This window comes from Melozone crissalis, unplaced genomic scaffold (assembly GCF_028551555.1).
Source record: "Melozone crissalis strain CALT ecotype California unplaced genomic scaffold, PUWL_Pcris_2 ptg000033l_1, whole genome shotgun sequence".
Taxonomy (NCBI): Eukaryota; Metazoa; Chordata; class Aves; order Passeriformes; family Passerellidae; genus Melozone; species Melozone crissalis.
Genome location: NW_026535811.1, coordinates 10,893,414 through 10,906,832, shown reverse-complemented (window position 1 = coordinate 10,906,832; position 13,419 = coordinate 10,893,414). Strand labels below are relative to the sequence as shown.

The window sequence follows — 13,419 nt, the reverse complement described above, 5'->3', positions numbered from 1 at the left end:
TCAATGTGTCTTGAGAGAATACATTTATTTTAGATTGATAGATAGGCAATGCAAGAGTGGGGTATAAAACCATGTAGTTCTAGGGCATGAAAGCTTAGGCTTCATGGTGGTGGTGATCCTGATAATTCAAGGGCAGTAAGAATCACAGCTGAGGAAGCCACAGCATAATCAAGGCTTGTGAGGTTTTATCATCTCGTTATCTGCACACAGTAGTATCAGGTGGCACAGTGGCAGTTTCCTGTGCCCATCTGATCCTGCTGGCATTACAGATTGCACCTGTACTCACAGCACATCAACTGTTTCCTTCTGGAGCTGTGTATCCAAATTGCCCCGGGGTTAACATTTAACCTGATTGCAAAATGTGATTTGTAACCAATTTCTTAAGGGACAGAAATGTGCCCCTATACATCTGAGAGCAGTGGGTCTTTCATTAAAGAAAAGTTTCTGTAATGTTTGGAGTTGGATTCCTTGATTCTTCTCTTTCTGCTCATTCATTAATGTGAGAATTTCCACAATGTAGTTGCCCTGTTGGCAGGACAGGGTTTTTTCAGTGATTGATTTGTTAGTCTTAAATTGTTCATAAATTAGTGAGGAGTTTATTAGAATATAAGACTTCACTCAGGTTTCTAGGTTGTGACTATAAAAGTATGGAGTGGAGACCATCCTTTTGATAATATCCCATATCCCACTTCCTGAGTCTGTGGCCTGTTTAGAGAAGCAAAATAAACAGAATCACACAAGAGTGTTGAAGAGACCTTAAAAAGTCATCTAGTCCAATCCTCTGCAATAAGCAGGGATGTCTTCAACCTGGTCAGTTTGCTTATAACCTTGTCCCTCCTGACCTTGAATGTTCCCAGGGATGGGGCATCCACCACCTCCCTGGGCACTGTGCCCCTGTTTTACAAACTTCATTGTAAAGAACTTCTTCCTTATATCTAATCTGAATTGGCTCTCTTTTAGTTTAAACCCCATAGTCTTTGTCCTGTTGTGAGAGGCCCTAAAGAGCCCCAATCCTTCATATAGGTCCTTAATGCTGGAGAGCTGTGAACAGGAATGAAAACTACCCAATTTCACATGTTGGTGCTATAAGCTGCTGGGCCAGTTCAAGATTCCCCAATTTCCCTATGTAATTGTCTGGGCAGGTAGGGGAATAATGCTCCCCTTTGTTATAGTGGCTTTGTGACACCAAAAATCTGAACCAAAATCCTGAGGCATTGTGGAAACAGGCTTGGAAGGCATCTGTCTGGAAAGGGAGTCCTGGCCAGTAGGACATCTCCCAAGGGAATATTTTTTTTTTTCCCACTCTCACAGGTTGCTAAAGGGAAAGGAAAAATCAGTTTTCATAAAAGAAGCACATCCCACTTGATAAGTTTTATAATATTAAGGAAGAGAAAGGATGACTATTATATGCCCTCACAGTCTGAGTCAATGTTTTCTTCTTTGCAATCTCTTACAGTTTCTTTCCCATTCATAATGATCCCATTGCTACGCATTTTTCCCAGCAAGAAGCAAAAGGAACTGAATGAATTTTTTATACAAACCATAAAAAATGCAATTGTCCACAGACACCAGCAAGATGCAGCTCAGGTAAGACTATTTCTGTGATAAATATATGGATAAGCAAATGTTTTCAGGAAAAACTGGAAGTGGCATAAGCCTCTGTTTGAAAAACCAACTCAATATCTCTGAACATTCAAAGTGGTTTAGTGAAAATTTGATTAAGTTTTAGCAGTATGTACCATCAGGCAGAATTGTTAGCACATTCCAATATTGCTGCTCTTAGTATTTCTCTTCAAGGAAGGATGCAGAAAAGTTGCATCTGGGGTGACTTCTCAGCCCAGTTTCTACACCCAGAAGGAAGGATTCAGCCTATGGAGTATTTTTCCTGTCCTAAAGTCATGTGTCATGTCTACACTACTTTTCCTCAAGGATCAGAGGGGGAAAAAACCCGCTGAGTGTTTCAACCCAGTTTCTCCCTAAGAACTGAAGCAGGTTTGACAGAGCCCTGTGCCAGTTCCTGCTGCTTTGGAACTTGGGAACAATCTGAGTGTCTGGTTGGAGCAGCCACTGGAGCTGAGATGGCTAAACAGAAAGGTAGTAAATACCACCCGAAATGTGCAAACAAATGGCTGCCCATTGTTAGCAAATCATTTGTTACCTCTTTTTTTGGACATAAGGCACTCTGAGGAAGTTTTTTGTGCTTGTTTTTGTCAGTCTTGTTTTATAAAGTATGTGAAGGCATATACACTTTTCATTAAAGTTTTTCTATTTTTGATATATGAAACATTTGGACTGTAGACCTCTGCTTTGGTTCTGTGATACAAAAGTTTCTTTTGGGCAAAAGAAGAAAAAGCATGAAAGGAAATTAAATCCCAAGATTTCTTTTAATTTAATTTTATTTTTCCTTTATTTTCCTCTTTTCCCATTAAGTTTCATCTTATTTCATTCCTTGGCTTGTCATTTCATTCCTTTCATGAAATGAAATCCCAAGATTTCATTTAATTTAATTTTGTTGCATTTCAAATTATTTCATTTTTTAATTTCAGTTTTCTCAATTTAATTTAATTTAATTTCATTGCATTCTTTGATTTGGCATGTCATTTCCTTTCACAAAATGAAAGCTCATTTTGTGAAAGGAAAGGAAAAGAAATCTCAAGATTTCATCTAATTCCATTTTGGTATGTTTCCTTTAATTTCTTTAAATTTAACTTTGTTTCATTTCAGTTAATTCAATTGAATTTCATTTCATTTAATTCCTTGACTTTTCATTTCATGTTCATTCACGACATGAAATCCCAAGATTTCATTTAATTTCTTTGTTTCATTTAATTATTTTCATTTTTTACTTTGTTTTTTCATAAAAATTTCATTTCCCTTTATCCCATGATGTTTCATTTAATCTAAGTTTATTATTTGGTTTTTCATTTTATTTCATGAAATGAATTTTCATTTGATGAAAGGATATGAAATCTCAAGATTTCATTTCTTTAGGTTTCCTTTCATTTCTTTTCATATTTTTTCATTTAATTTTTTTTGCATTCCACTTCATTTTCTTTTATTGCATGAAGCTTCATTTCATTTCTTTTCATGGAGGAATATGGATGTGTAGTGAGAAACAAAGAATATCAGTGAGAATTCCAATTTTGAGGTAACTGAAACAAATTTTTGCATAACAATTGGCACAAAACACACGACATCCACATGAAGGATGTTAATATTGAGGTGTAAGAGATGCTTCTTGCCTCTCTGAGATGAAGAGTAATGCTGATGGAGTAACAGCACAGGAGGGACTGGATCCTCCCAACTTATTCTCACAGCTTCACCCCACAGCTGCCACTTCTCAGGATAAAATGGATTTTGGTTTACCCTACATTACTTCCAGGACACATTTAAGAAATTAAATTTATATTCAAATATATTGCTGCTCTTTGACTTTTTCTGCAGTGATGTCTCACTTGTACATTTGTTGCAGTTTATCACTACATGCTGCTTGCTGTTTCTTCAGCCCACCTTTGTTAGTTTTGTTTTTCTTTTCATCTGAGGGATGGTAAGCACCACTGAGTGGCCACAAACAACTGGTGATTCATAAACAAGGTTCCTGGCCCAGGCTGAGTGCTGCAGGAATATCTTCTGGCACTGATGATGTGTATAAACTGCTTGCAGGCACCTCATTTCTACTGCACAGGTCCAGTGTGAACTCTTAATGGCTGCAGATGTGGCTGTAGGTATGGACGGCTTTAAATCAAAGATTCATGCCAGCAGGGTCTGCATGGAAAGTCTGTTCTGTGTATGAATTATGAAAGGATAAAAGGAACAATGAAACAACCTAATGTGGAGTAAAAGTGGTTGCTGTGTAAGCTGTTATTAATGAAACACAGACTGTTTCTGTGGCTGTAGCACTGAGGGGGTCCATCATGGGCTAAACCCTTCACTGTGCTGGTCACTCCCTTAAACAAGGGACAGCACAGAAAAAAGCGAGATTGTGGTGACAAGATCAGGAGGCAGAAATCTGCATAATGCAGCCTGTTTGCAGGCTACAGTAGTTGATGGGCCAGAGGTTTAAGGATCTATTGGAGGGGTATTGGGAGGTGCTGTGAGAGATGACACATGGCAGTAGCTGCCCAACACCAGGACAATGTGGGGGAAAGTGCAAGGTCTGTGTTTGCCTTAGCAGTGTGTGCACAATTCCATGGCTGCCTGCAGACCTGTCTGCTCCTGGGCTTCTGCTTAGTTGGCAAAATTGGCATATGGGAGCTATTTCAAGTGCTAGGAGTTAGACTAATAGGGACAGATTTCTTAATGCAAATTAAGTCTCCTTTGCAGTTCAGTATAATTATTGTTCAAAAGTGACCAGAAAGTTGGGAGCTTTCTTTTTTCCCCTTTTCACTGCCTATATTCTATATCTGCTTATAGAGTTTTGAATGTTTTAGGTTGGTGGCACATGAGTCTTGTTACAAATATAGGCAAATAATATTAGCCAGAGACATAAAAATGGTGTGTAAAACAGAACAAAATGCAGCTTTTTTTCAATTTCATGCAGAAATTAAATCTGTAGAGAGAGGTGTCCCAGATAGCCCTGCATGTGAATGAGAATTATGTCCTCTGTCCTAGGTCTCAAATGATGAAATGTACCCACTGAAACCAGTTGGAGTTTTGGCACTGAATTTTAATAAGGCCAAGATATAACTAGCAGCCAGTGGTTCTTTGTGCTAATAATGAGAGCTATAAGCAAAGTCTTATGGTCTCCCTGAGGTGCATTAGGCCAATGGGTATTCCTTAGTTTGCTACACTCCTCGATGTTACACTGTGTGCATCTTTTACTCCCCATTGATTTTATCACCATTAAAAATGCTTTGGGGTTCTTTTCTTAGGGGAGGGGGGAGGGAGGATAAAAAAAGCCTTTGGAACAAACTGTAAAACAATGAAAAGCTCCACGACAGTGATTTAGCTGAAACTTGTCTTCCTCTCATCTACAGCTAATGTGAACAAAGAATAAAGAAAGGCCAAAAAACAATGTGACAAGCAAAGTCAGCCTGTTATCATGCCTGTTCTATCAGTAAATGAAACAATGCTTCTGAATGCCTAAAGATAATCCCTTGGGTAGATAGTAATTTTACAGCCAGGTTTAGATCTAATAATACGCTTGCAGCTTATATGAGATCTGTGATGTCACTTTCTCTCATCCCCTCGGTTAGTGGTGCAGATGTCATTTTAATTATATATTATCTTTCTGTGGTCACTCAAATAATTCTAGTCCTGGATATTCCACTCATTTGGCTTATGTACAAAAACATTTAATGCCTGTACTTTAGAAATTTTAATACATTACATTTATTCATGGATTCAAATTATTGTAAAAGGCTCTTCCCACTATTTACAGAAGAGCAAATTTACCCAGCTCAGAAGAAACAGCACAAATTTAATGCACCACTTAACACCTACTTTAAAGGATCCAGCAAGATTTAAATGTTCAAATACCTTACCCTGATTATCTGTCCAGGTTTAAATTTTTCCCTGAGGCAAAATATTTCCAAAGACAGGGCAGATAGACTATTTGTTTACTTCAATAAATGATACTTTGATAGATTTTCATTTAACAATCTGATATGCAAGTTGTTTTTGTGTTAGAGCTATTTTGATATCCTGTTACACCTTCTTAACCTACTGGTTTCTTTTAAATTATGATGTCTAGATGAAGGAGTCTTTCATAGTGCTCAAAACTGAGACTCCTTCAGCAACTGTGGGTTAAAACTAAGCCCCCTGTCAGCAGATGAAAGTCCAGAATTTCATTTGTAATCCATAGTAATAACAACTGTACTGTAACAATTTAGGGCTATTGATTATTTTTGGAAAATCACAACAGACCTGTGGGAAAATCCACTATTGAAAATACATATCCTTTAGCAAGGAGAATTAGAGAATTCATAGAGGTTTCAACACATTCCTCTGATATTTCCTGATTTTTCCAGTCATACTGTCTGCTGTGAATGTGTAATTCAAGGTCATATAACCCTAATGCCAGGCCAGTAGAGATCTGATGATGTTTCTCATGGCCATCAGCAGCCTCTTGGTGTTCTCAAGACAATTTGGAATGAGAGGGTGACAAAGCACAGGGAAAGTATCACCAGAACTATTCACTGGCATCTCAATTTGCTGTTCACTCAGTCTGGCTGGAGACCTATGGACTACTTGAGTGCTTTTAATGCAAAGGCAGAGCAGACAGAAGGAACAACATGAGAAGAGTGTGAAGGCTGTGCTGCTGGGAGCCATGCTTCCCTTTGAGCCCTGAGCCACTCAGAAACTGTACAGTGGTGTCAGTCCTGGTGATGATTTGGCCTCCTTTTAATTGGTGTGGCTCTAGAATGCTCTGTAGTCTGCTGTGCCAGGTATAGATCAAAAGAGGCTGTCCTCTGGTCAATAATTGCAACCTCCTCCAGCTTTCCCTGCTTTCCATCCTCATTCCTGGCTAGTCTTTTCCCTGATCACTGGCAGCTCCAGTCAGTGGCTCTGCTTTTCCCAGGCTGCCTGTACACCTGGGCAGGCATGAGGGATTCCTAGTGAGTGGAAGTCCTTTGGCTTTTCAACATCAGCCATGGGAGCCTACAAAGGTCAGAAGACTTCATTTTGAGTAACTCTGAAATTAAGGTATTTAAATACTTGCAAAGGGGGATGGACTTGTCTTGCTCTATGAACTAGCAAAGAAAATTTGCTATAAAGAAGAGGTAGCTTTTAGTATTTTTCTGGGAAATTATGGCTGGGTTAGAGTGTTAATCTCTGGTATACTGATTCCCAGGGATAAACATGCAATGATCTCCCCTAAGGGGAAGAGGGACATGTGTGTGTGTACCTGCATTCTGGAGGATAAGCGACAATCTGAAAACCTAATTACTGTGACACTCTGTTCTTTTCTCTTCCTTCCCCAGTAGTTCCCTGGAGTCTTTCCTTTTCATGAACTAATGAACTATTTTATTCAAGAGCTGCTTGAAATGAGTTGAGCAGAGGTAATCCTCCTGAAAAAGTCTGATCCTCTCCTTGTCAAGGGAAAACTGTACAATTACAAAGAAAAGTTAGTTAAAAATTTGCTAAATACTATGTACATTCCAGGAGCTATGTGTGTGTGTTTGAACTGTGTAAATGCAATACAGATGTTTAAAAGTAAATATTTTTCTATGGAAACAGCAGATGGGAGGATTAGACACCCTCTGATAGTGTGCACTATTCTTGCCTTTGTAGAAAACCAAGCAAAATTTGTGTTAGGAAGAAGGTGGTGGCCGTTTCAGGATAAATAATCTAATTTTATTGATTAATAAAGTCAGTAAAACAAAGGATCAGTCTGGTCCTTTTGTTTTTCTGAGTCTCTTGGAGGGATGCTGTAATTTTGTTCCACTGGGCTTTTCTCACAGTCTGATCATCCCATCACCTTTGTCAGGTGGACGTGTGGACTTTCCGGAGAGGTAAATGTGTGTTTTAAAGATGTAGAGAAATGTGGGCTAAATATGGAGTTGAACACAGTTCTGAAACCTCTATTTCTGCTGCTTTTAGCAGAAGTATATAATTGCTCTAGAATATGTTAAAAAACTTTTGAACATTAAATCTGGTGTCTGTGCTTGGGCAGCATGCAGTGATTCTGAGGAAAAAAATTGTAGCATTATATAAAAAGGAATTTTAGTTATTCACCTTAAAAGTCAAGCCATTTGCTTGTGGTTTGTCATCCTTCCTTCCCAAATTTGAAGAAATTTAAAAAAAATAAATTTATTTTTCTTAAAGATGTAATGAGTTTTGTAACTTTCTCAGCAGTTCTGAAGTGAGCATTTAAACATAACAAAGCCACAAAACTTTGAATGGAAATGAACTTGAAATCCCTATTACTTTTGGGCACTTGTTGAAATTTATTGATCACCCTGTTGATATATTTCCAAGAGGGAACCACAGGCTTACCAAATGCAATCTTTGGGTTTCAGGCCTGGGCTGAAGTGTCTGGCTGAGGTTCTTTCAGTATGAAATGGAGCTCTGCAGTCTCTCTGCTCAAAAGAGATTAAGGACAGAACAAGTAACAGGACTGCTGCCTTTCTTGCCTCCCCGAGGTGTGCAGGATGAGTTTTGCATTGCTGCTGCATCTGTTCCAGTTCTACAGCCCAGAACACCCGTGAAGCCCAGGGCTTTGTGGGCACTATGGCCACAAGAAGTTAGCAAATGTCTGCTTGGTTGCCTGCTGCCAGCAAGCACAAGCAGCTCTCCTTGCTGTTGCTGACCCTTTGCTCTGAGGCAGTGTTTTGCTGTCTCCTTGGTTGTGGCTCAGAGTGCTTCATGGACCCTAGACAAGGAATGGGCAGATGGTGTCATGTATATATTATCTGCCCCACTCCAGCAAACTCTGCAGCAGCCCTAACAACATAATTCTGGCATCTGTGATTCTTTCTCTGATGTCTCCACCTCTCTCCATTCCCTTTTGGTCTTCCTCAAGCACTGCAGTGTATCTCCACTTCTTCAGGAGTGATGTCCCTATCCCATAAATCACACATGCCAGGCACCTCAGCTACACTCTGGGGTTCAAAGTGCCATCTCCATGACTTCTTGGAGCACTGCTCACACAGAATCACAGAATCATTTAGATTATAAAAGACCTTTAAGTTTGTTAAGTCCCACCCATTAACCCAGCACTGTCAAGTCCACCACTAAACCATGTCCACCAAGTGCCACATCTACATGACTTTTACATACCTCCAGGGTTAGTAATTGAACCCCTTCCCTGGGCAACATATTCCAACAACTGACCACCTTTTTGGCAAAATGTGGAGGGATAGAATGTAAGAAAATAGTGCAGAAGGTAGTCTCACTCCTACAGCTGAGGAGTTGCAGCTGTACTAATCACCAAGATTAGGAACTGGCCTGCCCTTAATAGGCCACAGCTGTGTCCAATAAGAAGACAAGTGCTACAAAAGAATGGGTTAGCTGGGTAAGAAGGGAGCTGCAGTTTGTTGGTTTTGCTGTGAGGAGAGTTGGAGTATGTTGGCTGTGCTGTGAGGAAGAAGGAGTCAGTGCTGCAAGGAGATGCCCCTGAGAAATCACCAAGAAGGTATGGGAGCTTTGCAATAAGATGGCAACAGCAAAGAGATTTTTCCTAATATCCAATTGAAAACCTTCTTTGGCACAATTTGAGGCCATTTCCTCTTGTTGTATTACTTGGGGGAAAAAAGACTAACCCCCACCTAAGTCCAGCCTCCTTTCAGGTGGTTGTAGGGAGTGAAAAGGTTCCCCCTGAGCCTCCTGTTCTCCAGGCTACATAACCCCAGCTCCCTCAGCTGCTCCTCATCAGACTGCTGCTCCAGACCCTTCTCCAGTTTCAGTGCCCTTTTCTGGACGTGCTCCAGTACCTCAGTGTCTTTCTTGTTGTGAGGGGCCCAAAATGGAATACTGCACTCGAGGTGCAGCCTCAGCAGTGCCAAGTGCAGGTGATGAGTATGCTGCAGTTTGCAAGAACATTGTGCTAATGGACAGAAAGTAAATTGAAGCACCAGGGTGTTCATGGTGCTTAATCTGGTTAAGTCTTTGCATATCCACAGTTGCCAAGAATGATTTTGCAGATAGCACCAAGAAAGTGTGAGTATCTATGCGGGAAATGCCAACTTTACTTTCTAAGGGATATGTGGTGGAGCTCCTTCAGAGTGCCTTCAAAAACACTGTAAATTTGGTGCTTTCTGGGCAGAACAGGGGAGGTTCAGATGCTCCCTGTAGCACTCTTAATCCACAGGAAGTCACTAAACCAACACGATGCCTTCAGAGCTAAAAGGAAAAAGGACTTAAGTGCTTCTGTTTTGCTTGTATTTTCCTCTTGTTTTCACCAGCTGTTGTGGGAAGTGAAGATGGACATTTGGCTTTGCCAATCTACAGCATATGAGAAATGTCTTTTATTTGACAAGGGTGGGATCTTTAGCACTGAAAAAAGGCTTTGTTATCTAGAGTCAAAATAAATAAACTCACATGTTCAGTCATTGGTAATGTCAAGGTTTTTAATGACTTTCAAGAGTTGTGTTTTCATGGTAAAATCAATCTCTTAAAATACTGTTTATTGAAAATCCAGGTCAAAAGATAGCTTAAGGAGTCTTTCAAATAATGTTTGCAGTAAAATTTCTCTGAAAAACTGGAAGAGGAAAGAATTGAAAGGCAAGCCGGCTTTTTCAAAGAAGCCACCCCTGTCACCGAAGGAGAGATGAAAAGTCCTTTTTCCTTGTTTTCCTTCTTCTGGATGCTGGTTGTTGTGGTGATATCCTATTTTTCCTCTTCTTGATACTGAAGGGCATGGAATGGTCACAGCTCTATTTTATGTGTCCAGTAAAATAAGGTGAGCAAGGGCTCATTGTGCTGTGAAGGTGGTGTCCAGAGAAAACAGGCCTTTCTCACTGAGTTTTGTGGTGATGTGATGAGCACAAGGGAAAAAAAAGAGAAAAAGAGGATAAGAAAGCAAAAGAAATTAGGAGGTTGCTTCTTATAAGGTCCTGGGTCTCTGCCATGTAGACCTGCTCACCTCATCATACATTTTTTGCTTTACTCTCCTTTATGATCACAAAGGGACCCCGTGCTTGCTATCCAGAGTGAGGTTCAAACATTGCAAATCCTGTTTATGCCTGTGGTAATTCCCTGTAGGCGATAACGTCAGTGCTGGCCACTTGTCCCAGCCTGATCCTGTGCTAGTAATGAGTATTCGCAGCATGCATTTCAGTGTCTGATTAAATCTTTCTGAAAGGCCATCTGTTTGAGGAGGATGTGGCATTGGCTTTAATACTTTTTATACCTAGTACTCAATGCTGCTCTTTCATGACCTTAGACATAAAGTTTGTCCCCTTGGTTAGTTAGCAACTTTTCATGATACTCTTATCAGAGAAAATAATTGAACCAGGGCTATTGCAACCTGGTGGGTCACTGGATATATGTGGGGAAATGTTCCTGGATGCTGAAGCCACAGAAATTTCACATAACCAATGAGACTTTGTTGTGTTCAGGGCTCAGAAAAAGGTCTCTGTTTTCTGGAAAGGGAGTAAAGCACATCCAGCTGCCTTTCTTTTATAGCACTCGGAGTAGAATCTGATGTGGTTGTATATCTGTTGGTACATGGCAAATCAGTAACTAATCTGGCCTTTCTGCTGCATGTTTTCATCTGTGCAAAATAGCCAGCCTAAGCAGTGTTAAATTTGTCTTTCAGGGTCATCTTTCTGTAGGCTTGGAAGCACAGTTTCTCTTTGTGATTCTGTTGGCATAAAGCAAATCTTGCCCAGTCTATGTTTTCCTGCTTCCTGTTGTTTGTTTTCCTTCATGGTATGGTTTCAGCATTCACCTCTTCAGCTGAAAGGGAAAATTGTTACCCTGAGATTGTGCACATTCCCTTTCTTTTGTAACTCATCTCTCTTACTGTTCTTCATCTCTTCTTTATGTTACCCTTACAGTGTGCTCCCACAAGTTTCTCAGAAGATTCTACTTGAGGTCTCTGAAAGCCCTTTCTTTTCCTGCTTCATCTGTGATCTGGATGTGGGGTTTTCAAATCAGCAAGCAAAAGGAATCTTGCCATAAATTAATTAATCTAGAGATTACCTTTCTGCACAGCAGAGCAGTGGTCTTTAATGCCAAGGTGGGAAATAAGATCTAATCTTTGTTTACATAGTTTTGTTTTTTGTTTTTACTTACTCTTGATCTCAGTCTGCAAGGAGCCTATTGACTGGGACTAGGAATTTCATATATTAATTTTACCTTGCTGTTCAGAGCAATAGCATGGTTGGGTACTTTCCTACTACAAGCAGGCTTTCCTCTGACATGTGTAAATAGAGCATAACATCTAAATTCCTAATTTAGAAAAAAATCACAGATTTAATGACCTGATTGTAGTATCAGAGCTTTCCCTTTCTCTGTCAATTATAACAATTTCAGTTTTGTCTTTCACATGTCATCCTTTTTTCCCCCCTTTTATATACTGTTGGTTCACCATCCTTCCTGAGTCACTTCCAGAACTAGAAGGGGAGTTGCAGCATTTCTGGTATTAGTGGGTGATCTTTGAATTTGTCTCTTAGTCTCTCTGTGTCTCTGTTTGCCTACAGTGACCTCTCTCAGCCCCACGCACTGCCTTCCTTTTGCAGTACAGCATGACCTTTTCTGAAGCAGTTATGAAAAAGCTGTTCCATGATATTTCATTCTTGTTCAACCATCTTGTCCATCTTTTGGTGTGTTTTGATCTCTGGAGGTTTTTCCCTTGATCTGTCTCAGCTGTTGCCATCTACTTTGCACTCCTTTGATATTTCTCCCTTTTCTCTCATGTCTACTCACCTTAGGAGATCCATACTCCTACTTATAAGAGGCACTGACAGTCCATCTTGCCAGCAGGAGAACCCTTTAAGTGGCCAGCATTTGGATGCCAAGTGCATGAAGTCACTTTTCTTTCTAACGTGGTCAGTCTGTCCTTATCTGTGCACAAAGGTGTTGTTTGCTTGGGGCACTTCTCTTCTTGCTACCCTGTCCAGGCTGCCCCAGGGGCTGCCTCTCCCTGCCTTTCCCCAGCCTTCTGGAACCAGCACAGGCTTTCACTAGACCCCATCCACTCATGACCGTATGTGGATTTTGAGGAGAATTTAATATTGGAGTTACTTATTCTGGAAAGCAACAGATTGTCTCTCACTGTTAACCTCGAGGAGAGGCTTGCTGAAATGTGCACTCAGTGTGAGCTGGCTAAGAGGCAGGAATCCCTGCTTGGTGTTTTCACTCTGCCTTTTGTTAAGAGCAGCCTGGATGGTGGTGGTGATTCCTCTCCCTCCCAAAAATCCACCTAGGAAATCCTGCATCCATGGCAGACAATGCTGCCTTGCCCTGGCTCCACAGCCTGTGAGTGTTCAGGGCTTTCTCTTCTTCCTTCACAGCATCTACCCTTCATTTTTCCCTCCTGCTGGGATAAGCAAGCTATATCTAAGGGAGACAGAGACTAAAGGGGAGCTGAGCACCTCCTTTCTCTCTTCAACAGAAATTTACACTTTTTAATAATGTAATCTCAATTAAAAACATACCAATTAAAATGGGCTTTTTAGTAGCTCTCTGGGGAGAGGGAGCTATAATTCACATTAAAATGTAAAGCTTCAGAAGCAGGGAGAGCTAGGTGCATTGCAAGTGCCCGAATATTCAGTGATTTTAATTACAGTGGAAACTTGATAAATTGCTTTGTGCCACAATCCATTATTAACAGCTTAATGAATATCACTGCTGCCTCTTTTAAACTGCTCCACAGTGAAAATGATTGTCAGTATTTCAGTTGTGAACTCTGATTTTTTGACATGCCTGTATATTTGCCCCTTAAAGAGAGATAAGGTGGCTCAAAGTCTGCAGGCTTGGCTTTGGGGCTGGCTGCAGTGTCCTGGGAGAGAGAGCCAAGTGGGAAAATGGAGC

The 13,419-nt window shown here is 40.5% G+C and overlaps 1 protein-coding gene across 1 annotated transcript in view; it reads left to right on the top strand.

Moving 5' to 3' along the window:
* TBXAS1 (thromboxane A synthase 1) overlaps positions 1–13,419 on the top strand; it is a 226,676-nt gene that overhangs the window by 137,814 nt on the left and 75,443 nt on the right. Inside the window, exon 8 of the mRNA XM_054282019.1 lies at positions 1,457–1,587. Within this exon, the coding sequence (XP_054137994.1) occupies positions 1,457–1,587 (131 nt within the window). The remainder of the gene's footprint in view (positions 1–1,456; positions 1,588–13,419) is intronic.